This window comes from Haliaeetus albicilla, chromosome 13 (assembly GCF_947461875.1).
Source record: "Haliaeetus albicilla chromosome 13, bHalAlb1.1, whole genome shotgun sequence".
Taxonomy (NCBI): Eukaryota; Metazoa; Chordata; class Aves; order Accipitriformes; family Accipitridae; genus Haliaeetus; species Haliaeetus albicilla.
In genome coordinates, this window is record NC_091495.1 from 37,880,581 (window position 1) to 37,905,221 (window position 24,641).

Genomic DNA, 24,641 nt, shown 5'->3' on the forward strand with positions numbered 1-24,641 from the left:
ACACAGCTCGTTAGCCGCTTAACCAGTGGTTGCCTCAATTCCATCTCTTCCCTGCCCGGGCGCTTGCTGCCTCCAGCCAGGCAGGGACAAGAAGCACAGCCCCAAGGGCTCTTCTGTGGCCTGTCGCACCCCTGTAGGGGTCGTAGGACCCCAGAGCCCTGGAGACCAGCATCATCGTGTTAGTAAAAAAACCAACAATCAGCAGCAGCGTACCCACATCTTCCCTCTTTCTTTTTTCCTTTTTTTTTTTCCTTTTTTCCACTGAGCAAAATTTCCACTGCAGAAATTACCCTCCCGTGCTCAGCACTGCAGGATGCTGGTCCCAGACCCTGCAGCTGAAGCTGGAAGAGCAACAGGAAACCGCTTGTGTCCAGTATCCGCTCAGAGATCCTGTGAGCATCTGCACAGCATGAAACCCCTCCCAAAACCCAGAATGGTGAGCTGTGCCTCCCACTTTAAACATTGCCAAAATCAAGAGTGGTTTTCCCTCCTTCTTCTGGAGAAGATGAGTCTGCAGGCTGGAGCCCGCTGCTCTCCCCAGGTGTCCCCACCAACGTGGAGAAGAGACTGCTTGTCTGACATCCGATTTAGACCGCAGGCACTCACAGCACACCAAACCTAGCACCAAAGAGGGACGTGATCCCGAATGCCGCAGTGCACAGGGCTCAGCCACCTTCTTTTGCTGGATCAAGCCCTAAATTAAGAAATCCTCGTCTCCAAGAACTCCAGCACTTGCAAGGACCCTAGCAGCCACCGTGCAGCACTGCTTGCCTCTGTGCCCATCAGCGCAAGAGTTGGAAGCAAGACACAAGATTTCAGCAGCTCGTCCCTGAGGGAATGACCCAATGCTGCCGCACCAAGTGGCTGGAGGGACCTCGAGCAGAGCCCAGGCTCGCACCTCGCCATGGGTGGCCCTGCTGCTCCAGACCACTCTCACCCTCGGGTTATTTGGTGTTGCCTTAATGGCCCATTTCATTTCTTCTCTGCAGGGAGAGCCAGGGAGCTGCTCGCACTCCTGTTCCTACCGAGTGCAGCTCTGGCTCTGATCCAAACCACAGCCGCTGCCCCTCTTCATCCCCTTCCTCAGGGCAGCGGCTCTACAGCCGAGCTAGAAGGGGCCCTGGGAAACCCCAGCATTAAGCCAAGAGCTCCCCATGCGTGGACAGGAACGGGACTTGGCATGGATCTCAGGCCCTGGAGGATGTTGGCCAGTGCTGGCAGCATCCAAGGGCAGTCAGAGCTCTGGAGTTGTCTCCACGACACATTGAAGCAATCAAGCCACTGTACGTGGTCTTCAGAATTTCAATCTCCTATAAAATTACCTCCAAGAACAGTCAAAACCTTGTCCAAACTAGTAACAAATGTGAAAAACCCGGCCCCAGCCCCGCTACAAGGAGAGGAGCTCAAGCAACACTTCCCACATGCTCCGGGCCCAACGGAGTTCAGATTCTTTCAACTAGTTCCAAGCCCCTCTCCGTGCTTTCCCAGCCCTGACCCCTCCTGATGCCTCCTGCCTGGGAGACAACAAGGCAACCTGTTTGAAACTCCATCACCATGGACCTGCCGGTGCCGGATGCCAAATCCCAGTGCCCCTCACTCCCATTCAAAGGTAAGAACGCTCCTTAACCACTGCAGGCACAGGGAAAGACAACAAGCACGGGACTCTCTAAATTCCTTTCACTGGGATCCAATAAAAACCTTGGCAGTTGCCGGCCTTCCTGCCGGAAACCCGATATCCCAGAAATAAACACGCTTTCCACTTTGAAAGGCTGCAGCGGGCTCTGCCTCCCAGTCAAGCTGCTCCCGGCCATCCCCGGGCTCTCACCTGCCCGCAGCATCCCTGGCCGCAGCAGGAGCCTGAGGCAGAGCAGAGAACTGACCCAAATCTCTTGGTTTTCTCATGCAAGCTAAGCACCCTGCGCCTGCCCGCAGACGGCGGGGTGCTGAGCACCGGGACCAGGACTGGCTACAGCCCTGAGTGCCCCACATCGGGGAGCAGAGGCTTTCGTGTCCCTCCAAGTCCTCCCCGCTCGCAGAGCTGGCCTTGGCACCCACCGCCTCCCTGCACATCTGCTGTGTGCATCGTGCACCCAGCTTGCGCTGCGATTTGGCAGGGAGGCCAAGCTCGGCTCCAGATACTTTGCAACACAAAGGATATTATCTGATAAAAAAAATAAATCAAGCCTGGCTTTGTGGAAGAAGGGAAGCGAAAGATGCCTGGACTCTCACCTAACAGGTAACCAGACCCTGCGGACCTCAGCAACTTCAGAGAGTGCCTCTAACAGGAGAGGCTGCTGCTTTGGCACCGGCGCTTCCCTGAGGATGAGGATGGCCTCAGGCAGCTAGCCCATCTCCTCAGGAGCCAGGAAAGGAGAAGCAGCAGCACATCAGCCCGTCCAGCATCATCGACGGTTTTATTCCTTTTAGGGGCAGCCAAGTCTGCCCACAGATGCTCCCCAAGCCCTCGGGAAGAGTTTTGCTCCATAGCGCATGCAAAGTCCTGCTCCGTGTGCCGGCATGGCTCTGGGGGGGTCAGCCTGGCCAGCCCCCACCCAAGGGACAGTGTGGAAACAAGGGTCACCTCCAGGGACTGCTGGGAAACCCAGGGCCATGTCTTTGCTCCGGGAGGTGACGGCGCCTGCGCCATCAGCCAGCAGCAAGGGCTGCAAGTCACGAGGGAGGAGTCGTCCCTCTCTGGCTGCAAAACAAGCCTTCATCTGCTGGATGCATTCCTCCAAGGCAAATATTGACAGTGACATTGCCCCGAGGAGTGGGGAGTGAGAGCACTGCTGCTTCAATAAACCGGCCAAGTGCTTTTAATAGATGTAAATAAAGCTTGTGTTGCAGGGGGCCAAGGTGCCTGCGCGGGGAGTGGTTCATTAAGAGGCCAGGGAGCCTTTCATCTCCAACTCGTTGGCTCCACTCCAGTGACCAACAGTTACCATCTGCTGGGTGACCTCTGCGGAAGGAGTGGGTGGTCTGCGCTCTGCTCCCCTCGGACAGGTGTCTGGCGTCACCGACACGGCAGCTCTGCACCCTCCCGGCTTGGGCTCAAAGTGGGCGCCTCAAGGAGGAACAGAAGGTGCCATCGGGCACTGCCCGCTGCACCGGCTTCTGGGAGGCTCAGCCACAGGAGGAGCAGGATAAAGCTCTCGGGGACGAGGCAGTCAGAAGAAAAGAGCCAGTTGGAAGCAGGATGGGTGAGAGAAACAGCTGCAGAGGAAGGGAGCAGAAGCTTATGCTGCTCTCCTCTCCAGCGCCTTGTCACAGCCCAACACCGGCCACCGCAGCTGCAGCCGGTGCTGCCGTTCAGGCACAGCACCCAAGCTGCTCCCCGCAGGCCAGCTGCGCAGCCCAGACACAGCCCGGCTGGAGGGGAGATGTGTCCCACAGCCGAGAACATCCCCAGCACCACGTGGTACGGCTCTCCAGAACCACCAAGATGCACGCAGCTCAGCCACGGTCTCACACAGGAGGCCACCACCAAAGCTGATGGAACCTTAAATGTTTTAGCAGACGGTATGCAGGGAGATCAGAAAAACAGAAGACCACACGCTTTTGTGAGACAGTCTGCTCCTAAAATACTGCTGTGCTGAGCCAGAGCTCCAGGGCACGGAAGCCAGGACAAGCCTTGCCCTGCCCCACATCCACCGGTGTGCACTCGCCTCCCAGTTTACACCATTTACTACTTCATTAAGCTTGGCTAGCATCCAGGTTCAACTCAGGAAATAAACACAAAATGCCTGAGAGAGGAAAAGCAAGAGGGGAGGTGAGCCACAGCGCAAGATAATTCTCAATGTAAACCTGCTCTGCTGTTCCGTGCTCGAACAGAAAGTGCGGCAGCACAGCTGGTTTTGGAACCGCAGGCTGGTGAGAAAGCGCCGTCAGCAAGGGGTGAGCAGAGAAGAGGTCCCCCATCACCCCCTCAGGCTCAGAACCACCTGCTCCAGGGCTGGGCTAGCTCTGTAAGCTCAGGTAGCAGATCACTTTTGTTCCTCATTTGCTATGGAGAGCTCTAGCCAATATTTTACAAGTAGCAAACAAACACTGCAGGGACACCAGCAGTCTTTGCACGTCAGAATCAAATTCAAACAGAATGGGTGTCCTGACTTTGTTCTGTAAAATAAACAAAAGGCTTTTAAAGTTGTGAAATTTGTGAACACGAGGATCTGTGGTCAGTGCGTGGTGCTGAAGTTCGGGGAAGAGAGAGGTGGAAGGGATTCACTTCAGCCATCAGATAGGAAATAAGAGTTCTTTTTGAGACTCATTATTGAGCCGTACCGAGGAGCTGTTGTTCCTCCTTCGGTGGACCAGGAACCCTGCCCCGGACCTGGGGAGCAGTGCCACCCAGAGGGCTTCTCCAGAAATAGCTCACACCATCTGACATCTCGCCCAACGCGGCAGCTATTTTTTTCCTCTTCTGATCAAAGAAAAGCTTCACTTTCTCTGCCAGCTCTGCCTCAGCTGTCTTTCAAACCACCCTCCTCCCTCCATCCCAAGACAAGCAAGTCTTGCTCAACAGCAGCTCCAGGTTAGGGAAATAGCTTCAACGACAACTCATGGCGTTTATTCACAACGCTGGAACATAAAAATAACATCTTTAATAGCTTTATAGTTGGCACAGATGGTATTAAAATTCACCACTTTTTATTAATAGACTATGAAACAACACATGGTGCAGTGCCGAGGAGGGCAGCTCAGACTGCATGTTGCTTCTAAACCGTGTAGCTATGACAGGTTGGTGTTAGAGTTGACTCTTTTCATTTACATTCAGCATTAATAGTCAGAGAATAAAACCAACAGCTAGATTTAACCACACGCACACAGAGAAAAGCCTGGGAAGGATGTTTCTGCTGGCAACCGATGTCTCCTCCTCTTAGCAGCACACAAAAGCCCCAAAATGTAGTTGTAACACAGGTTACAAGAGAGACTTGCCATAGCTACCGTTGGCCAAATAGCACGTGACAATGCAGGAACTTCTGCTCACATCTGAATGAAACAGTTACTGCAGTGAGAGAGTCTCGTTTCCCTCTTTCAGGAGAAGCGACAGCTAGACCAGCGCTTAAGATATTAAGACATAGCCTAGAAGCTCTGTCAGTGGCAACAGGACTTTTTTCAGGAACCTAGAACACATGGAACGATAACACTAACTTTCTGAAGTGCTTTTCCTGAAGGGCCTCTAGCAAACCTCACTGCTGCCCTGTGAGACAAGCAAGTACTATTATCCTCATACAGATGCAGACAGGATGGTGGAAGCATCAAATGGTTAAGTGTCTTGCCTTGGAAAGCAACAGCAAGCTGACAGACCAAGGACCTTGCTGAAAAGCCCCATTCTGACCAAAAAGAACTTGCAGTGTCAAAAACTACTACGCAGGATGAAAATAACTCGCAACAACACGTCACAAGAGGGGAAGGTTGAAAGCATCCCAGAAGACCTGAGCAGACACGGAACCAATGGGAAAAGTTAGCACTGCCAGCCTGAAAAGAACAAATACAAAATTCAGCTGAAAAGACACTCCCACACTTACGATCTGCATCCAAAACATTACGCCATGAATTCACGCAGGCAACTGTGTTCCTTATCCATCCTTGTGTGCTTGCTATTTGTCCTCTGTTTAAATGGATATAGTCTCTCCAGCGTCACAGTGTGTCTCTATCACAGTTTCTATGTAAGCATCCCTCAGTAGTGACCACGTGCAAAACTTTTATTTGGGGATACATTTATAGGTCTCTGGCAAGATTATAACTTGTTTAATGAAGAATTTAGTCCTCAGTGAAAACACAGTCACCGACACTGCTGCGGATACATCTTGCTCATTAGCAACTCCATCCTGACAAGTATTTAGTTTGTTCAACCTAGTTATCCAAAAGTCACTGCTCTTAATGACCCTGAAGGAGCCAAGATACCACAGTCACTTTCAACCATAAATTTTCTTATAATTTGTTGGTTATTAAAATTTCCAGTTTCTATGGGTACTCTATAATCACAATAAATTATGAGGCATTTCTGGCCTCTGTTCTGTTACGAGGAATTCACTCTCACCATCATGATCGGGTACCGACGCAGAGGGAGGTAAGAATGCATAGTGAGGTCTCCCATCATCTGTCCTCTGTTGAGGCCACTTTTTTTCCCCTCTAATGACCTTGCGCTGTCAAGGTCTCCATTTTGCCTTTAGTTTCAGCAGGGGCCTTGCCATCAACTGCTTTGTTGGAATAATCTCGCTCTCCAAAAATAGTGCTTCCAATCCTGACGTTTGTGGATCCAACCTCTATCTACAAAGAGACAGAAAGGAGGAGTTCAGGGCAGGGTTGCCACCCACACCTGCCAACACAGTCCACTCGCCATGTCACAGAAGGATGGTTCCCCACATACTTGCCATCTGCAGCTACAGCTAGGGTCTGTTTTGAACCCCAGAACTCTATCCCAGGTCCAGGAGAGATGTTTTTCATGGAACAGCACCATCAGTACCTCCAGCCAAGGGGAGGCCTAAGAGGCCTGTTTGAATGACACCTGGGCTGGACTTTGGGTTGCCTACTGCTGGTGCTGGTACGTTTGTTTCCTGAGAGAAAGGGTGGCAGAAGGAAACCAGACTTACTGCATGCTGGAAGTCTGTGGACATGCCCATGCTCAGCTCCACCTTCTCAAGGGGGAGATTGAGCTTTTCACACACTTCCTGCCGCAAACACAGCAGCATCTAGAAGGGAGGAGGAAAGAGGAGAGGATCACATACTTGACAGCCATGCCAGCTCTGTTACAGGGTTTCACAGATCACGATTTCTGCCTTTCTTTGAAGTCTCCTTCACACAGAATGTGAAATTCCCACACTTCCCACTGAAGCTTGCTCTGCAGCACCGTAACAGCACCTGGAGATTTCCCATTACAGTCTACGTTACTGACAACACAGGTACTTACAAGTCTACACATCTTCTGAAGATATCCAATTATCACACCAGCATGACAGACAAGGAACGCAGACCCAGTTCCTCTGCCTGATGCAGCCCTGTGCACACAGCGTGTGAAGGAAGGCTGACTGAAACCTCATCTGAAAGCAGGACCAGAGGATCCAGGACAGTAATTGCTGCACAAGGTGCCCCTCCCAATACCCTGGCTACAGCTTCAGAGAACCACATACATATGGGCACCTGACCTCTGCAGAAATGAGCCTCACAGCTGCATTAACACCGATACTTCACAGAGCTCTGAACAAGGGGTTTCTACTGACAATGTACAGTCAGACTTGCCGCTTGACAGCATACTGGTGCGGCTGGGACAGACAGACTGTAACAGGAGGCCAGCCAACAGTTGACATTTTCTTCTAGAAAATCTTACCTGGAAGTCAGGATTTGGGCCCTTACTAAGGTCATGCCCAATGCTGCCGATTGTCATCAGCCCCACAAATTCCAGGCTTGGACACTTGTTGATGACATGCTCCACAGCAGCTGTGGTGTCTCCGGGAGGAAGGCCATGCTTACCTGGCAAAAAGCAGAGAGATTTGTGCCAAGCTCTGCCAGAGACCTCCTCTCCCTGCAGCCAGGCAGAAGCTAACAGAGGAGCAAGTTTCATCCTAGCTTAGATAAACACTTTAGGAGCTCAAACCAACCCATCCCATTCAGGTTGTTTCTGTCAAGTCAGCAGGACAAACCTGCATATCATCAGAAAAAGCCACTTACTGTCTTCTCCACTCGTGTTAACTTGCACCATGACCTTCAGCTTCTGAGACGACCCTTTTTTCTGCCACGAGCTGTTGACTCTGTCTGCCAGTTTCACAGAATCCACTGTTTCCAACATGAACAGGTTAGGGACAGCTGGGGAGGAAACACAAGCTGAAGGCAATTCTGCTGGCACAGAAATTTTTGTACCTACAACTCAGCTCGCTCACAGAGACAGGCACTGGTGAGTTAATGTACATGGAGGTTGTTATTATTTGAACATTGGAAGACTATTGCCCACAGGGCCACTGCACATAAAATTAAATAGAGTTTACCGATCAACTTGTTGACGTTATTTTTCTGCAGATGGCCAATAAAATGCCACTTAATCTCTGGACAAGAGGACAGAATCTAAAAGCAGAGAGGAACAGTTAGGTCTGAAAGACAATTCCCTCGCCCTCACATAGTACTTAAGCCTTAGTTTGCCCACAAACAAAATACCAGGTACCCAATCTTCTTTTGTTTACCCTGAAAGACACAGCTCAAGCAGTGCTTGTGATGTGTAGTGAGATTGCTTCACAGTCTGGAGAGGAACAGGGCTGCGGCTGCAGAACATTACAAGGTGAGCAGGGAAGGCAAAGGTCTTTTGTAACTGAACAGTCATAAAATAATATTTTCCCCAAACTGAGTGTTACCATTTTTTTGAAATTAAGGCTGTGTATCTCCTACAACAGAAAGCACAAAAGGTAAAGCACTGTTCAGACAAGTACTTTACAACTAAGGCGCACGTATTCACAGAACCCTCTGGAGCCAGCAAGGCAAGGAGGGGGAATGGAGCAGAGGCAAAGAGCTAAGAATAACCCCACCATTTATCTGAAAAGACAAGGATCAAACAGCCTCCATTACCAAATCCCTAACAAAAACCAGGACTGCTGCTGAACAGCTCTCAGGACACAGCTATACAGGGAGAAAGAACATATAAGGAACTGTGTACTTACTCTGGAGTCTGATGCCTTTTCTAGCAACTCTTGAACCTAGGAGAATTCAAGACAGTCTCTCGTTAAAACCACACCAGACGTGCCTGCACCATAAGAACGGTCTCTCCGGAATGCATGTTCCTGGGACCACTGTGTGCCTCAAACACAGGGACAGGAGCCTGATGCTATAACCAAGGCTAGCTCCCCACACACGCTGGGCTGGCTGGTGCCTGCCTTTGGCGTGGGGGCCCACTCGCAGACCCGTGGGGCCCAACCAACTCACATAGTTCTCCCCGAAGCTGCGCTGCCCGTGGCTGTAGGCGTCGATCACCATCTCTGCTGGCTTCGTCTTGCTGACAGCCACCAGCCGTGGCTGCACAGCCGGGAGACCCTGCAGAAGCACCAGAGGGTGAGGGGGACGTCCGGGGGAGGCTCCAACCTGCCCCAAGCTCTCCCCAGTGTCCTGCAGCATCCAGCCAGGCCCCCCAGCCCCAGCTCAGGTCACCCCACAGCCTGAGGCTGCCATGGAGGGGGGGTCAGGGCGGCCTCCGCGGTAATGGGGGGCCGGTCCCTATGTGGGGGGGAGGCCTATCTCCAAGGACGATGATGGAGTCCCATCTCCTTCGCTGGGGGGAACACTTAGCCGCCTCCACGGTGGGCCCGTCTCTGTGGCGATGGGGGGCTGTCTCCATGGTGACGGAGGACCTGCCCTCACGATGCGGGCACCGTCTCTATGGTGACGGAGGACCTGCCGCCATGGCGAACGGGCCTACCCCCGGCGGGGTAAGGGCACCCTCCCGCGACCCCGGCCCTCCTCCGCGCCCCGGCGGGCGGCCCCGCCGCCCCTCACCTGCGGCCTCCGCGCTGCCGCCTGCTGCACCTGCTCGGTGACGGCCCGCAGCGCCGGGCCCAAACCATCCCCGGCGGCCATGCCCGCTCTCCACATCCCCGGTCGGCCCCGCCGCCTTCCGCCACACACACACGCCCGCGCGCCGCTCCTCCCCGCCCCGCGGCCAATAGGATCGCTCCGCCGCGCACCGCCGACCAATGGCAGCGGAGGGGCGGCTCCCGGCCGTGGAGCCGCCATGTTGAGAAGGTCGGCGGGCGCCATGGCGGTCAGCGCGGAGGGCAACGTGAAGGCCCGGCCGCGGGGCTCGGGGCCGGCCGCCAGCCTCCACGGGCTCCTGAGGGGAAAAGCTGGGCCGCAGGGCCTAGCTGGGGCTGCCTGCAGTGCACACACCTCCCTTCCCTCCCTCCCCTAGCGCCTTTGGTGGGTTTTGGCCAAAATCGCCGACAAATCCAGGCACCCACCCACGCCACGGGTAACGGGACTGAGTGGCTGGCCCTGCTGCCACCCGGAGCTGCCCAAACTCACCTACCTGCCCCCGTGCGATGGCTGGGATGGAGGCCCAATGCCGCTCCGAGGGGCGGCGAGGAGAGCTGGGGGTCCCGGCTGCAACGAACAAGAGCAGCATCAGCACAGCGTAACGCTGCCCTGGCACCCCACCGGCACCCCAACGTCCCCTCTGCGGGTGAGCGGGGAAAGGAAGAGGTTTCCACCAGCTGCAGCTTTTGAGAGGTCTGGGCAAGAGCCTTCGCTCAGCTCTGAGGAAGGCAGGCATCCACAGAAACCCTTGGCCCACAGGACTGGAAAGAAAATCTGGCAGCCAGCAGCCTGTTTATTCAGCGGGCAAGTACTACCCATCACGACGATACTCCCGAACTAATTTTGATCCGCATACCTCACATACTCCAAGAAAAAACACCCCCAAAACAAAAAAGCCTGCAACTCACCCCCCCAAAATTGTGTTCTTCCCACCTGCACAAAGAGCAGTCTCCCTAGGGTGCAAATTTCAACTATTTCAGAAAAAAAACTTCATAAAACCAGGGCAGGAGACACCACTTGTTCTGCACGCCCTGTTTGAGCTGCGAAGGCTGGGACGGGTGGTGGGGAACCCTTGGAGCGCAGCCACAAAGCGTCGCAGCCACCCGTGGCAGCCACACAGCCGGAGACACCACAGGGCACGGGAGGCCCCAGCGCCGCGGGGCCACGGACAATGCCAGCCTTTATCGCGGCAAGTCAGATGGAAAGAATGGGAAACTGCCAGCTGGAAGCCATTAACTAAAATATTTGCCTTAATGTGCAGAACTTACACTCCCTGGCCATATTCTGAGCAATGACAGTATTTACACAGCTGTTTAAAAATACCCAGAAGGTTCCTGCCCTTTGTCTGGTAAAACACGACAATGATTTTCTGCAAACTTTACCAAATCCTAGCTATTTGCCACTGAAGTCTTGTTACCGTATTTTTCACCAATCTGGTTAGCAAAGCAGGGCCAAAAGACACTTGCGGCATTCCTCAGCTGGCTGCTGAGCCGACACAGACGCTTCTGCCCCTCTTCTGCTGGAGCTCCACTTTCCTCTCTCCTCCTCACTGGAAATGGAGAACTGGCACCGTGCAGCAGCAGAGGCGTGTCTGCCAGCACAGCACTGATCCGCAGCACCACACAGCTCCACACTCTCCCACCGGACCAGCAGCAGCCTTGATGTCACCCCTGGTAAATCTTCCCCTGCAAATATATCTACACATTATGTTAAAGGTTATCCATAATAAAAAAAAAAAAAAAAGACTGATATTAAAATTGAAGGCCATTTTATTGTCAATAGCAAATACCAAAATAAAAAGGCTTTTAATTCAATACATAAGATGATCAAAGACTGTACTGGTAAAGCATTACCATGCTCCTGCCAGCAATTCTCAGGTATCAGCAGTGCCACAAACTTATATTTTCTTTTGTTATACAGAGCGGTTTGAAAATTCAGATTTTCATTTCAAGATTTCAGATTGTAGAAATAAGACAAAATGTCAGTTAAAGAGATAGATGGAATAAAGATTTACATGTAGCGACAGATCTACTCTGGAAAATTAAGGAAATTATACATATGATGAAGAAACCTGAATGAAAACGCAACAATAGATTTTGGCTTGTGAAGACTAGTATGATTTCAACTTTGTTTTTGCTTTTTTACTCTTATTACAATTTATCTAAATTACAAGAATACTTTAGCAGTAATGTTTTCAATTAAAAACATCATTAAGACCTATTTATTCCAAACTATCATCTTACCATGAAGTCATACAAAAACATAGTTTATAATACCACTTTGGCTTATTTGGGTCTTTTCATTAGTCAAAAATACTTGTGTTAAAAGCAGGGTTTAGTTACTAATGGAAATCTCTAACATGAATGTAGAACAATCCCAAATGAGATCATCCTCAAAGGTTTAGGTACTATTACCTCATTGCTAAATTTCTGCTATTTCCTGTTCATAATCTTCCTGCAGAGACCTATTTATAAAAAGTCAGTAATATTACAGCCTACCTATTGATGCAATTTTTTGACTGCTTGGCTGTCTAATGTAGTACATAGGTCTGGAGAGAGAACTTTCCTTAGCTCGTATTTCCTAATGAATACAAAGAAGACACATAGGAGTTGGGACTCTTCTCCAGCAGAAACTGATGCTTATCTTTTATTTTGCATTTTCAAGTATCAACAGTCACTCTCCTAACAGGGAAAAGAAAACTGAAGTAAAAATACTGGTACCAGCAGCTGAAATTAATCAGATTTCTATCTTAGTGTGATCACCTTATTAAAAAGACTAATGCATATTTAAAACACCGAAAAGTGAAACCAAGTGTAGTAGGTAGCAAGTGTTGGGGCACAAGATTGCAAATGCAATAGGCTGGTCTCTGACAACTAAGTTAGCACTTACACTTGCATCATCTCATATTAGTACGTTGGCCTCAAATTATAACAGCAATTAATAAACAGGCTCTCCTGCCAAGTGGCAGATGGATTAGGGAGAGGAAAAAAAGTGTTCTCTCTAGGCCTGAACTTTTGTCTTTAACACCCCCTCAAGTTTTGCATGGGTGTAAAACAAAACCCTATTACCTCTTTGCATCTGGTACGTGAAGAATTCATCAGTTTTCTGAAGCAAAAGGTATGTTATATAGCATTGTTCTGAGCAAAAAAGGAACATTTATCTTTGGACAGTTCAGAGACAAGAGGTTCTTCTCTTTGCCCTGTGACTTTTCGGTATGACATTCTGTGTCCTTTGCTACTAGTAAATCTTCCTTTCACAAGGTCTATTCAGAAAAAAAACCCCAAACCAACAGTAACTCGGTTCCATTCATTTCAGTTTACCTGAATGTCCTCTTTCTACTAAGACACTGTAAACACTGAAATCCAGTTGGTCTTACAGAGGCAGGTAACGTACTGTAATGACCGTGGGACTAGTCATTCAAGCAGTTACTTACCAGCAAGGCTTTTTGCAAAGTCAGGGTCCCTGAGACAAAAATTCTTTTCTCCCTAGTTTTTCTAACTATGACAGCTGTGACAAGTACCATGCTTGCAGTCTGGTTTCACTGAAAGTCAAGTCCAATTATCCACTGGCATGACACCGCCTTCATCAGCATGCCTACATCCCTCACCTAGCAGCTAAACTGCTGGAAAAAGCCTCAAAATACAGACTTCCATTTGTTCTCCCCAAATATGACAAATGGAAAACAAACCAGTGTTAAGATGCAGAAAATGAACAGTTTGGGCCACTACCTGCGTGACACATGGTCTAAGGCTTAGATCCCCCCATGGTAACCACGTAACCTGCAGGATTTCAGCTGAACTTCTGTAACTCACTGTGCACGTGGTCTCAGCTGCCCTACCAAGGCAAAACACATCAACTCAGACCTCAGTAAAAGGTGGTTTTGTGCATTAGCTACACCCTGCACTCAGGACGGACCTGGAGCATAGACATAGGCTGTTAGATCGCCCCAGCACCCCACAAAATGGGCAGTAACCTGCCACTTGGGACAAGGTCCGGACCTTCAAGCAGACACGCTTAGTGTACAAAAGTCTAGCACCTTTTTTTAAAAGGAGTTTGAAATAAAGTACTTGAAATTTCCAACAAGAAAAAAAAACCAAAACAAGTTGTAGCAGCAACTCCCCTCCCTCCAAAACCTCAACATTTCTTTACTTCCAACTGCTACAAACCACTTCAATCCAAAATTAAGTACCCATCTAAGCTGGCTGCAGAACAGATAGTCTAGCTAGCCTCTCCAAAATAATTTGGTCTATATGTCCAAGGGCAGGGAGAGGTGCATCTAGAGGACATACCTGGAGCTGGCTGCTTAGAAGTTACTAGAAAAAAACACCCCATAAATACCAAAGTCTTTGTGTCTAATTGTCATACAAAAGATTGAAAGGATTAAGTCTGATTCATCTCGTTCAGTACAGGAAAGGGGGAAAACAAAAAGGAACTTCCCAGTTCATGTTTCTTTTGATAGAAAACTAATAGAAATCTTTCTTTTCACTTGACATTATGAAGTAGTTTTGTATCCTCACTGGTTCCTGCTCCATCCTCTTCTTGGATTCCTTCTGCCAGTCCCTCTGCAAATTTGGTCTGGCTTCCCGCATAGTCCATGAACATGTTGGGAATATCTTTGCCAAAATATATCTTGCTGTTTGCTGCGATAGCCTTGTATTTCATCAGCTGCAAGTACTCAGGAGTTAACTTCAGCTGCACAAAAAGAAAACGGATCACCAACAGCTTGGATTCAGTCAAAAGCAAATTTCTGTCACGAGCGTACGAGGCATCTACTTTTCCACAACGCTAGCAGGCATGCTCATCCTCTCTTCAGCTGAAAAGACGGAGCGCCCAAAAGAAGGCTCTCTTTCAGTATGTCTAAGTGAAGCTCTAAATCCCAGTGACTAAATGGCAAAATGAGAAAGTGGCAGAAGCAGCTGGGGAAATGTTCAAGCCAAATGTACCAGAGATGGAGATGCTCGAAAGCACATAACTCACTGAAAGCCCTTGCAATGCAAGCTACTGGAAAGAAAAATACAAGTGGCTTTTTTCCAGAGAGTAGATTGACGAGTCTGTTTCAGAGGGCAGAGCTCATTCGTTCAGGATAATGACATTATAAGAGAGAGGATAGAATAACTGGGACAAAACTTGTGCACAAACATCCCAGACCTCTGTCCATTCTCACTGACCCTTACAAAACAGAAAGTCTTCCTGCTAGGATGTCCTGGGAACTTGCTGTAGGCAGTAACAAGCCTGGCGGTTCTATCCATATAATTTTTCTGTTTCCAGTTCTCTTTTTTTTTTTTTTTTTTTCTTTTTCTTTTGCAGTACCAAGGCTTTGCCAGGCTAGTCAGTTTGGTGTATAAGATCAGCTCCATTTGTTCTTTACCTGAATACTTGTTTACTCTAAGCCTGCCTGTCACTCTAGAGATGTCCCTGCTTTGATTGCTTGCCAGCTTACAGATTGGAATGAATCAATGTTTCTGATTACAACAGTGTAAAAGGGCAACACTGAAACTGATATTCTATCTACAGAGGGAGCCATTAGCATCTAGCAGAGCTGTCTCCAGAGATGACCAGGTATTTCATGTATCCTGACACAAATTCATCTGTCCAGAGAAGAAAATGAATTTGCAAATAAGGATCTAATTGTTTCAGTCTCGATGAAAACTCTTCTGAGAGGAGATGGCTTTGTTTTGCTTTTTGACATAAACAATGAGACACAACAAGCAAACAATAAACACAGACTGCTCTTTGGCTGAGTTATTTCTATACAGCCTAATGTAAGGAGCCCTGCTTCAAGGCATAGTGTAATGAAATAACAATACCTTGTTAGCCTCGGCTACTTTCATAGCAGTGTAGCATTCAGCATCAGCTCTCGCCTTCTCTCTTGCAAGAAATGCAGCATCTGGAAGAAAACATATGCTCTCATATTCAGATTTTTATTTCCAGCCATGTTAGCACCATTTGCAGCTGGAAAATGTTTAAAGTGGCCAGTACCACGTCTAAACTGTACGGGATACAAGGGGAAGAGGGAACAAAATGGGAGACCCAGAAATGGGATCTCAGTTTACATCTAAAATGCTGCAGGATGATAGCATTAAATACATAAATTGCATCTGCAACTGAAGACCTCAAAGCATTTTATAAACATAAGGTTTTTATTACTACCCCTGTCACGCAGGCTGAGAACACTCTTTCTTCTCTAGCCAGCCACTAACTCTCGTGCTGAAAACGCAGCAACTGTTCCACTGCAAAAGTGGTATTTACCCACGACATTTGCACAGGACTCCAAGAACAGCACAGCAGACTGCTCTACAGATGAAGTCTGTGACTGTGAATGCAATTCCCCAGATGGGATTTTGTCTGGGATATTGAGCTTAAGATTCTGGCATGTAGAGGCAGGCGATTTTAACCTTTACAGGCTCTGCCCCTTGGACAGATGTTGGAGAGCTGTCTCTCTGCAGTATCAACAATTGTGTAAAGGGTCTGATCCTGCAGGATACTGAAATTCCCTGACTCCCAGCAGAGACGTTTAAGGAAATTAACACTTCCCCTTTCTGTAGTGCACTCCTTTTTTTCCTTCTGACTTTTTAATCTATCCAATGATAATGATGTGATACCAGGCCACCATGTTAAGGCTAAGACAAGTGTAATCTGGCTGTGATCTCTTGACATTCCTTCTATGACAAAGAGCCACACGATTGTAATACATGCCAGTCTGGATTTGAGAGTTGCACAGCCGGATAAACCATTTGTTTACCTGTACTAGCAGGGAGTCCTGTGAGCTGCTACACTTAAAAATCATGTAAGCAATTGGGTGGTTTGGCCCATGATTTCCTCTCTTTTGGCTAAAAAGAGTGGTCCCAGTCAGAGACACTAGAAAGAATGAGGGAGACAGGAATCCTCTACCAGCACAGAGTTGAACTGAAGGCCTGACATCCGGTGACACACATTTATAAGAAATAAAACCCATTGTATTTCTGTGAAGAACTTCTTAATGAGAAGCTGCTGATCTGTAAAACTCTGAACTGGCTCCTCAGTGGCCTTCTGCAAAGCTTGACAGGGTCTATAATGAATGTAATGGAAAATAAGGCCTTGCCACTCTGAGCTGGAAATGCAGACCCCTTTTCATGTCCTGGAATTTCCTTGACAAAGCATTGTATCAGATGGGTGGAGGGACATCTTAACGGTACAACCTCCTAGAAGGATCACCTTGAGAAAGAGAGTTTCAAGAAGCACAGTCTGCAAAGAAACACTCCTATTCCTGCCTCTGGTCAATCCTAGTTTCTAAAAATAGTTCGCTGCAAAACTAAAGGAGGACAAAAAAGCAAAAATGCAAACTAACCAGAAATATTACAGATTTATTGGTTAAAGCAAAATACTGCATTTTTCAATAGAAGAAGCTTCCCCTCCCCTTCTCTCAACTTTTAGGAGTTGGAAGCTACATAACAGACCCCTGCTGTTGCAGAGTAATAGCCAGACATTGTTTTCTAGATATTTCACACTACACAAAAAAATTAAAGCCAAATTTGTGCACCTCTTCTCCCCTCCAAGAAAGAGACAGGTTCTAGAAGAATCCTAAGCAAGAAAAGGATAGAAAGCTTCTACAATTCTACCCTACTGCAGATAATCAAGAGATGTGGCTGCCCCCACAAGATTGCAGAGTAATATTTTAGGATGCTTCCAGTTCTCTGTGAGAGTCCACAGCCATTATCCAAAACCTGGCACGACTTCCAGGAAGCCACCAGCCTGCCATTCCCTTCCTCTGTACTTGTGACAGCTTTACTTCCTGCACTTAGGTTATATGAAGAATCACCTAAGAAACTGGAATCAAGCTTCACTAACTTTGTCATTGCCCAAGTATCCTGAATGCCTTCTACTATCCTGACTGATCTGCTCCCCTGAAAATCTACTGCAAAACAGGCTGTGAAAATGTTGGGAGAATCTGAGTATTCAGACACATCCATTCAGAACTGCAGTGTATTACATAAGGTACCACATACGTGGGCTAAAATGAAAGACTTCAGACCAGTAACTTCACCCCTGTGAATGTCAGCTTGAATTGAAGAACACAGTGAATACACACACTTCAAGAACTACTTAACTCCATGGTGAACTGCTTCAAGATCTTTAGATAAAATTCACCACAGAACATTTACATATTGGAAAGCTCACCACTCACCTTCAATCTCTGAAATTCGCTTCTCTGTTTCCTTTTCCATCACTTTCTGTCCATAAGTTATTTCAGCAACTTGTGCAATTTTTTCTGCCTCTGAAATGAAAAAGAACACATCCACATTGTCGTCACACAGTCTTCCTAATGCCAGAAGCAGCTTCACCCATGGAAGTCCTCACCACCCCCTTCTGGTGGAAATAAATTCTGGGAAGAATTTTCAGCCCTCAGAAGGCGTCAGTCTACATTTGTGGGCAAAGCTGGAACCCCCTGAAAAACTCTTGAGTTTCTCCGGAAGAGTTTCAGATCAGCAGCAAACAGATGCAGCAGAGAGATCACTCAAGTGAACCAGGTGCACCCCTCCCCACTGTCCGAGTTCTTTTTGCTGCCTACCCCACACACCCCTACACTTACTGCCTTCAAGCAAAGATATACAGACCAATGAGGGCTTTCTTCCTTTCTGTCTCCGCTTCCTTCTCCACCACCTTCTGCTTCTGTGCTGCAATCAGCAGCTTTGTCTTCTCACTCTCCCTAATGAGCCAGAAGAAGCCAGTTACAAAACGTGAGCTTACTGAAGTGGCGTGGCCTGCCACATCTCCAGGATGAGCTGTTAGCTCAGTCCACCTTCAAGCACGTGTTTAAGGCAGGCAGCAATCAGGAAAGTGAGTGCATGTACCTGCACACACAGAGGGTTTTTTTGTCTAAACCAAAGTGTCTTTTCCTCCCCTCCACAGCAGGAAGACTTTTCAGTCAAGTCAATGTGAAACTCTCCCTGCTACTCTCCACAGGCTACCATAATACCTTCTACAAGAGACAGGTCACAGACTGTACACATCTGTAAGTTTTTTGGGCTACCGTTAATGAGGAAATTATTTAAACAAAGTAAGAAATGAAAATCCTGTAAAAGCCTTGCCCTCGCAGATGGCTATTCTTCATTTGGAAGTATACAGCTTTGAAATCACCCTTCATCCAATCACATGGCATTTTACATGCTAAAGCCTTTTCTATCTTACTGTTTTGTACATAAGTTAAGAAGTTTTAAAAGTGTGTATATAAAATACTCTGCCTCTGCTCCCAGTCAGGGAAGAGAGATTGGAGTCAAGAACAAGACTCTCTCAACACATATCCTCCCGTATTTATGGCAACAGATAACAGGCTGATTTAGGATTCTGCCTATCATGACTGTACTACCCATGACTTACCATGATACCAAAAAGTCATATGAAATGCTAGGGAAGCAAAATGGATGAGAGGGATCTTATTCTGGCCTACACATGCTCTGTTGGCAGAGGGTTGAGAGAATATAAGCATTTCTGAATGATCAAGTGCAAGAGAAGGCAGCTGGCTCAGAGCACTGAAAAGGGATCAGTATGTCAAGTGCTATTAAAGAAAGTTATTTCAAAGCTTTGCAAGTCTTCAGCCTGTTGAATCAACAGTTTCTCCATCCTAGTCAAACAACAGGATTAGTGGTGGAATCTATCCACCTGCCACTCACTCACACGCTTTGGGAGGCCTCTTTAAAATAGGGCCAGTGTCAAGAGAAAGGAGCCCCCGGGCAAATAATTTCTGTGTTCAAAATGGAGAAACACCTTCTAACTCAGCAGTGACCTGCCAGCCACTTACAGCGACAGACACGTGCTCATCTGGTGCAGCCTCACCAGACCCTTTCTGAATGGCAGCACGAGGCTGAGAGCAGGCCTGGCAGTGGGCACTCCGATCACTGCATGGTGTGAAAACACATTAATCTGGATGACCGATTCTTTTTGGTAACACAAAGGTGCAAGTCTCAGGCACTTACATGAGCTCATAATTCCTCCGGATTGTTTCAGGGATGTTTGGCTTTGTAACTCGAACTGCCTGGAAAGAGAGACCGAAGAAAACATAGGCAAGCAGCCAACAATCAAAAGCCAAATGGTGCCCGAGGCTGCAGAGGGAGGGGGAACTAACACTTAGGGCATGCTCTGCCACACAAAGCTTTCACATGCTGCAGGAATTGCGACCAGGTCCAAACTCCACAGAGCAAACGTAGGACTGAATGATGTCCAGACATGACAGGCGATTATAACCTGGGTAAACTAATACTCAGAATAACACCAAAAGAAACCCAAAACATCAAAGCTAAGAGGGGATGGAAAGGATACTGTTCTCATTCCTCAAGTTAAGCAAAGTCTGTACTATAAAGCAATTTTCTAAAAAAGTTTCACAGCTTCCTATTTCCTTTTAGCCCTTACCGCTCCCTATGGTCTGTGCCTCAGACAACAAAAAGTGGAAGCCTGATTACCTGTATAATTAATCCAGGGGCCATCGTCGTTAGGTCTTGCTGCAAGGCCAGTTTAAGGTTTTCATCAATCTGATCTGATTGGGGGGAAAAAAAAAAAAAGTAACTAAAAACTCCACAAGGCAGCTTGCTGTCAACACATACAGAATTAGATGGAATGGCTCAGATTTCTTATTCCTGGAAAGTAAGTACAAATGTAAGTTTGATGTAGAAGTGCTAGGCTGAGAAAAACCATCCCTGACCCCAAGGCACACTGCCATCTCTCTCAGCACATCAAGCAGGACTGACCAGCACCAAACACTTGGGACAGGCTACAGGAACGTGGCAGGCATGAAATGAAACTCTTTCTGATTTCCCATAACCTGCAGTTTGGAATCTTTCTGAGCCAGAAGTAACATCTTTATGATAAAGAATCTGTGCTCTAACCCATTTCCCCATTGATATCTTCCCAACTAGGTCCTGAAGTAACATGGTCCAGCTAAATCATGGCCGATTAGGAACTGCATCTGTGCCAGCAGGAGACAAAGAAAATGGAAAGGCAGACATGTATAATGGCTGCATTAGTTATTTTAATAGGCTGCAAAAAAATCATCGTTAACGTCTGTTTGGCTCAATGGATAACAGTTAACTCAGCATAGCTAAGAAATTTCAAAAGGAAATACAAACCAAAACCCTGCTTCAATGAAAAGCTCTAAGGAGATCAATGTTTCCAGTTGGGGCCTGCTGAGAAGTGCAAAGGGAAAATAAAAATGTAATGGCCTTGAAAGTGATCACATCGCACTCCTTGATTATTTGCTTTGGTCTCAGTTTAGCTATCTGGAACTCACACTCATAATGAAGTTCAGCCAGGAGTTTAGGAAACAGCTGTTATCAGTTTCCTGCACCTGCTTGCAGATGTGGGGGCAGAGAATGACATAAGTCTGCTTGAAATGGGCTGTGCCCCATTTCAGAACTCCTGAGCCAGAAAACATTCAGTTCAAACAAAGAGTTACATGGGAGTTTATACAAGTTCCTTCTGTGCAAATCAGTGGCTTTGAGTCCATTTCAAGCAGTTGTCGTCAGCAGCTGCCGACATCTGGAGACTCCATCAGCAAAGAACCTGTATAGCCGCCAGCAGTCCCATAAAGGAACTGGAGGGGAACCGAGCCCCAGTTCTGCATCTTCTACAGAGGCATGTCAGAAGGTGGAAAGCCAGGCTTCTTGGAAACTCCAGTTTGAACAGAGAACAGGAGTTTGCAAACACCCCGTGTTTTCAGGGAGAGATTCTGCCCATTTGGGGTCCAAAACCATTCACAACAACACTTTGCCTGCAGTCAGCACTGTAGTACTGCCCAAACGCTGGAAGGGATTTCTCGTCACTCCAAAGCCATAAATAAAACACTCAGCACTGGCAGCAGTTGGTCTATTTCTACCAAGAAACCACCACTTTTCTTCAGACTCTTTTGCAATGTGTTCTCCCAGCGTCTATGCTGCCCGATTTTCAAGTGGCCTGAAGCAAGGGAGGGAAGGTCAGCAGGCCCTTGCCAAGCAGTCCTGTTTTCCAGCGCTCACACGCAGTGCCCGGGCACTGCAGCAATGTGCATGACACAAAGCTAATCAAACTCACAGGCCAAGGAGTGCTTGCTCATACTTTTTGTAACAGCAAAGAGCAGAAGACTGGCTTTTCCATCTGGACTAGCAAATGCTGTGACCGATTCAACAAGTCACATTTGCTAAACACACATATAACACTGCAGAATTACTGCTCCCTTCCCTAAAGCCCTCTGCTACTACTGGCAGGTTTGGATTTTTTTTTTTTTTTTGTTACAACATACTGAAGCACTCAGCACCAAAAGATTACGAGGAGTAAATGATGGTAGGTGGTTAACAATCCTGATTCCAAACAGAGCAGACACTGGATTAATACGTAAAAAGCCCATCAGTTGGAGGAAGTGACTTCCGCACCAACAGACCATGCAAATATCCATCAGAAACATCACTCAAGGAGCCATCAATCCGACAGCAAAAGGTCAGAGGAGCAGCTCACCAAACAGCTCAATGTAGACCTCCTGCAGTGTGTGGACACTGCAGAACTGGTTCAGCTCATGGTGAATCTTGTTGAATATGAGAGCTTTGTCATAGTCAGCAGTGTAGTTCTTCACTATGTCATACACTACAAAAGAAGAAACCAGTGTTAACAACTGCAATGGAGGATTGGGAGGTTGGGCTGAGCACTTGCAGTGAAAACCTTATGGCTCAGTCACAGCAGCAAGAGTCACAGTGCCAAACTGAAATGACGAATCCACCCACAAGGGAAGCCTGCACCACAAACAAATGCTTTGTTCAGGGGGGGTTTATTTATTGCTAATATTTCATAATACCTTAACCAATATTCTGCTTTGTAAATAGAAGGACATCTAACTAACAACAGCCCTTTATTTGTAAATACGCACGGGTTGCGTCTGAGCTGCAGAATACAGAGACTGTGTGGTCTATGCACAACAAGGGAAGGGCATCCTGCAGCTGGCATAAAACAGAGGTCTTCAAGCAGGCCACTAATGAGCCAGGCAGCTATACCACACTTGCAACCAACAGGACATTAAAAAACAAAGAATTTGGAAAAAAGGCTGCACAGGTCATTCTCCTTGGACTACAGAAGCAGCCTTCTGCTCAGATACCCTGTCTCCCCTACCTCTTGCACACCTCATTATTCAAATCAGTTCTTCACTGAAGCATAAAGCCCAGTGGGGCTGTAATAATACAAATAACAAATGCAATGGATGGTATTCAGGTATTAGTGAAGCAACTAGCAGCATAGAACAAGTATGTGCAAGAAATAATTGACACACAAAATATCTGGGAGGGCTGCTTTAAAGTTTACACCCAGGAAGTACAGGACTTTAGAAGGCACACAGGGGAATACCCGTGGTATGCCCCAGCTCCAAATCAAAGCACAACCACGCATAACCTCTTCACCTCATCTCACACTAGCAGGAGTACAAACAGCTCTGGATGGCAGGATTTGCAAGGTCACAGGGGAAGAACTCACCTGCACTCTGGATGAGGAAATTCACCACCTCAATTCTGTCAAAATAAATCATCACTCCTCCACTGCAAAAGGAAGAAAAAAAAAAATGAAGTCTGCTGGAGGCCAAGTGCTCTGCCTGTGCAGCTGGACACCTCTGAGCGGAGGACACTCCCCTCTAGTGGGCTGAGCACGGCAACCAAACCCGGCCATGCACCACCGCAACCAAACCCAAGCCGTGCAGCACCACTGCGGTACTCTGGCAACCCCCCCAATGCCCCGCTCCTTGCGCCAGGTTCCTGATTTCAATTACACGTGTCTCCAGAAGTTGGATCATGAAACGTGAGCCCAGACTTGGAAAACTCAGTGCAGACCCTGAGGATGGTTGCACATAAACCATCCCAGCAGGGCTCATCAGCCTGGGCGATGCATTACAGAGCCTTTCACCGATTTCACTTGGGACAGCAATGGGAAATCCAGACCGTGAAGGCAAATCTACATGTTTTAAAGCACGGTGGAGCAAGTGGTGGGGAAAAAAAGGGAAAGGATCCAAAGGTTTCTAGCAAAAATGAAAGACTGTGGGCAGTAACAGCTGAACATCTCACCTGGTACCACAAGGAACATTTTTCACCTCATCTGTCTGCAGCGTGGTCTGAAGAGAGATTTAAGAAAAGAGGCTTAAGAGACAGGATCTTCCCTGCACAAATCCCACTTGCTTATAAGCATATGAAATAGCCGCAGGTTTTTTCCGCACATGTCTCCCTTACCCCCCCACGGGGAAACCACCGAAAGCAAGAGCTGAACCTGCCTCACTGGTCCCTCGGGCGAAGCTCAGCGGGACAGTCCCGTGAGCCGCTTCTTCCCCGGTACCGGGCACAAGCACACACCACCACGACCCAGCCCCGGCGTTTACCACAACGGCTCTCAACCCGCCACCCCGCGTCTCCGCCGAGCCCGGGGCGGCGGGAGACCCCCGGAGCCCGAGCCAACCCGGCGGCAGGGCCCCGTTCCCGGCGGGCGGGCAGGCGGGCAGCGGCCCAGCAGCACCTGCACTGACTTGTAGGACGTGATGAAGGGCAGCATGAGGTGGAAGCCAGGCCCGCTGGTGGAGGTCAGCAACGCCCCGCCGCTGCGGAAGGAAGGAAGGAAGGAAACAGAGGGCCGTGAGAGGCGGCCCGCTCCGGGCCCGGCCGGGCGGGGAGTGGGAGGCCATGGGGCCCGCCTCACCGGTAGTAGACGCCGATGTGGCCCTCCTCGATCTTGTGGATGGCCGAGAGGAAGGCGGCGGCGAGGAAGCTGAGGGAAAGCGCCGCGATGGCGCCCAGCTGGGCCATGCCCGGCGCTCGGTAGCGGCGGCGGCGGCTCTCCCGGGCGGCGCGGCCCGCTCAGCCGCCCCGGCCCGGCGCCGTCCTGACGTCATCACAGCGCGACCGCCCCTTCCGCCTCGGCGGCGCCCCGCCAGGGGGCGGTGGAGGAGCGGGAGCCGCGGGTCCGCGGGTTCGAGACCCGCTCTCGCCTGCCAGGGCCGGGGAAGGCGGGTGGGCTGCGCACCCCCGCGCGCCCGTGTCCCCTCAGAACGGGAGGGCGGCGTGGCGGGGCGTTCCGCCCGGCCCCGCGGGGTCCTGGCACCCGGGGAGGCACCCACGGAAGGTTCTCCCCTGCGCTGACCTCTGGCTCGCGCGTGGGAGCCA

At 48.8% G+C, this 24,641-nt stretch overlaps 2 protein-coding genes across 3 annotated transcripts; both read right to left on the reverse strand.

Moving 5' to 3' along the window:
- Nucleotides 1–4,545: 4,545 nt before the first annotated feature.
- PLPBP (pyridoxal phosphate binding protein) lies at nt 4,546–9,621 on the reverse strand. 2 transcript variants are annotated; one of them, XR_011327574.1, is made up of 9 exons: nt 9,478–9,621; nt 8,911–9,018; nt 8,649–8,684; nt 7,986–8,061; nt 7,672–7,806; nt 7,331–7,473; nt 6,597–6,695; nt 6,044–6,273; nt 4,546–5,478 (listed from the first exon to the last, which is right to left on the reverse strand). XR_011327574.1 is itself a non-coding variant. In XM_069800944.1 (8 exons), the coding sequence occupies exons 1-8, from the start codon at nt 9,571–9,573 to the stop codon at nt 6,136–6,138; spliced, it is 831 nt and encodes a 276-aa protein (XP_069657045.1). In that variant the 5' UTR covers nt 9,574–9,621; the 3' UTR covers nt 4,546–6,135. The 2 variants fall into 2 exon arrangements, 1 of the variants encoding a protein (XP_069657045.1); XM_069800944.1 differs by having other exon boundaries at nt 4,546–6,273.
- Nucleotides 9,622–11,264: 1,643 nt separating this feature from the next.
- On the reverse strand, nt 11,265–24,360 carry ERLIN2 (ER lipid raft associated 2). The gene is made up of 11 exons (XM_069800943.1): nt 24,178–24,360; nt 23,998–24,079; nt 23,556–23,602; nt 22,975–23,036; nt 21,973–22,098; nt 19,950–20,023; nt 19,467–19,525; nt 18,108–18,199; nt 17,678–17,767; nt 15,321–15,400; nt 11,265–14,205 (listed from the first exon to the last, which is right to left on the reverse strand). The coding sequence occupies exons 1-11, from the start codon at nt 24,282–24,284 to the stop codon at nt 13,996–13,998; spliced, it is 1,029 nt and encodes a 342-aa protein (XP_069657044.1). The 5' UTR covers nt 24,285–24,360; the 3' UTR covers nt 11,265–13,995.
- Between the last annotated feature and the right edge of the window lie 281 nt (nt 24,361–24,641).

Excerpts from the sequence above, each read along its gene's own strand:
- ERLIN2 (XM_069800943.1), bottom strand. The coding sequence starts at position 24,284 with ATGGCCCAGCTGGGCGCCATCGCGGCGCTTTCCCTCAGCTTCCTCGCC. Across the intron at positions 23,037-23,555 it reads AATGTTCCTTGTGGTACCAG|TGGAGGAGTGATGATTTATT; the intron begins GTGAGATGTTCA and ends TTCCTTTTGCAG. Across the intron at positions 20,024-21,972 it reads GGTCTACATTGAGCTGTTTG|ATCAGATTGATGAAAACCTT; the intron begins GTGAGCTGCTCC and ends CCCCCCAATCAG.
- PLPBP (XM_069800944.1), bottom strand. The coding sequence starts at position 9,573 with ATGTGGAGAGCGGGCATGGCCGCCGGGGATGGTTTGGGCCCGGCGCTG. Across the intron at positions 8,062-8,648 it reads AAAAGGCATCAGACTCCAGA|ATTCTGTCCTCTTGTCCAGA; the intron begins GTAAGTACACAG and ends CTCTGCTTTTAG. Across the intron at positions 6,696-7,330 it reads GCCCAAATCCTGACTTCCAG|ATGCTGCTGTGTTTGCGGCA; the intron begins GTAAGATTTTCT and ends CCTCCCTTCTAG.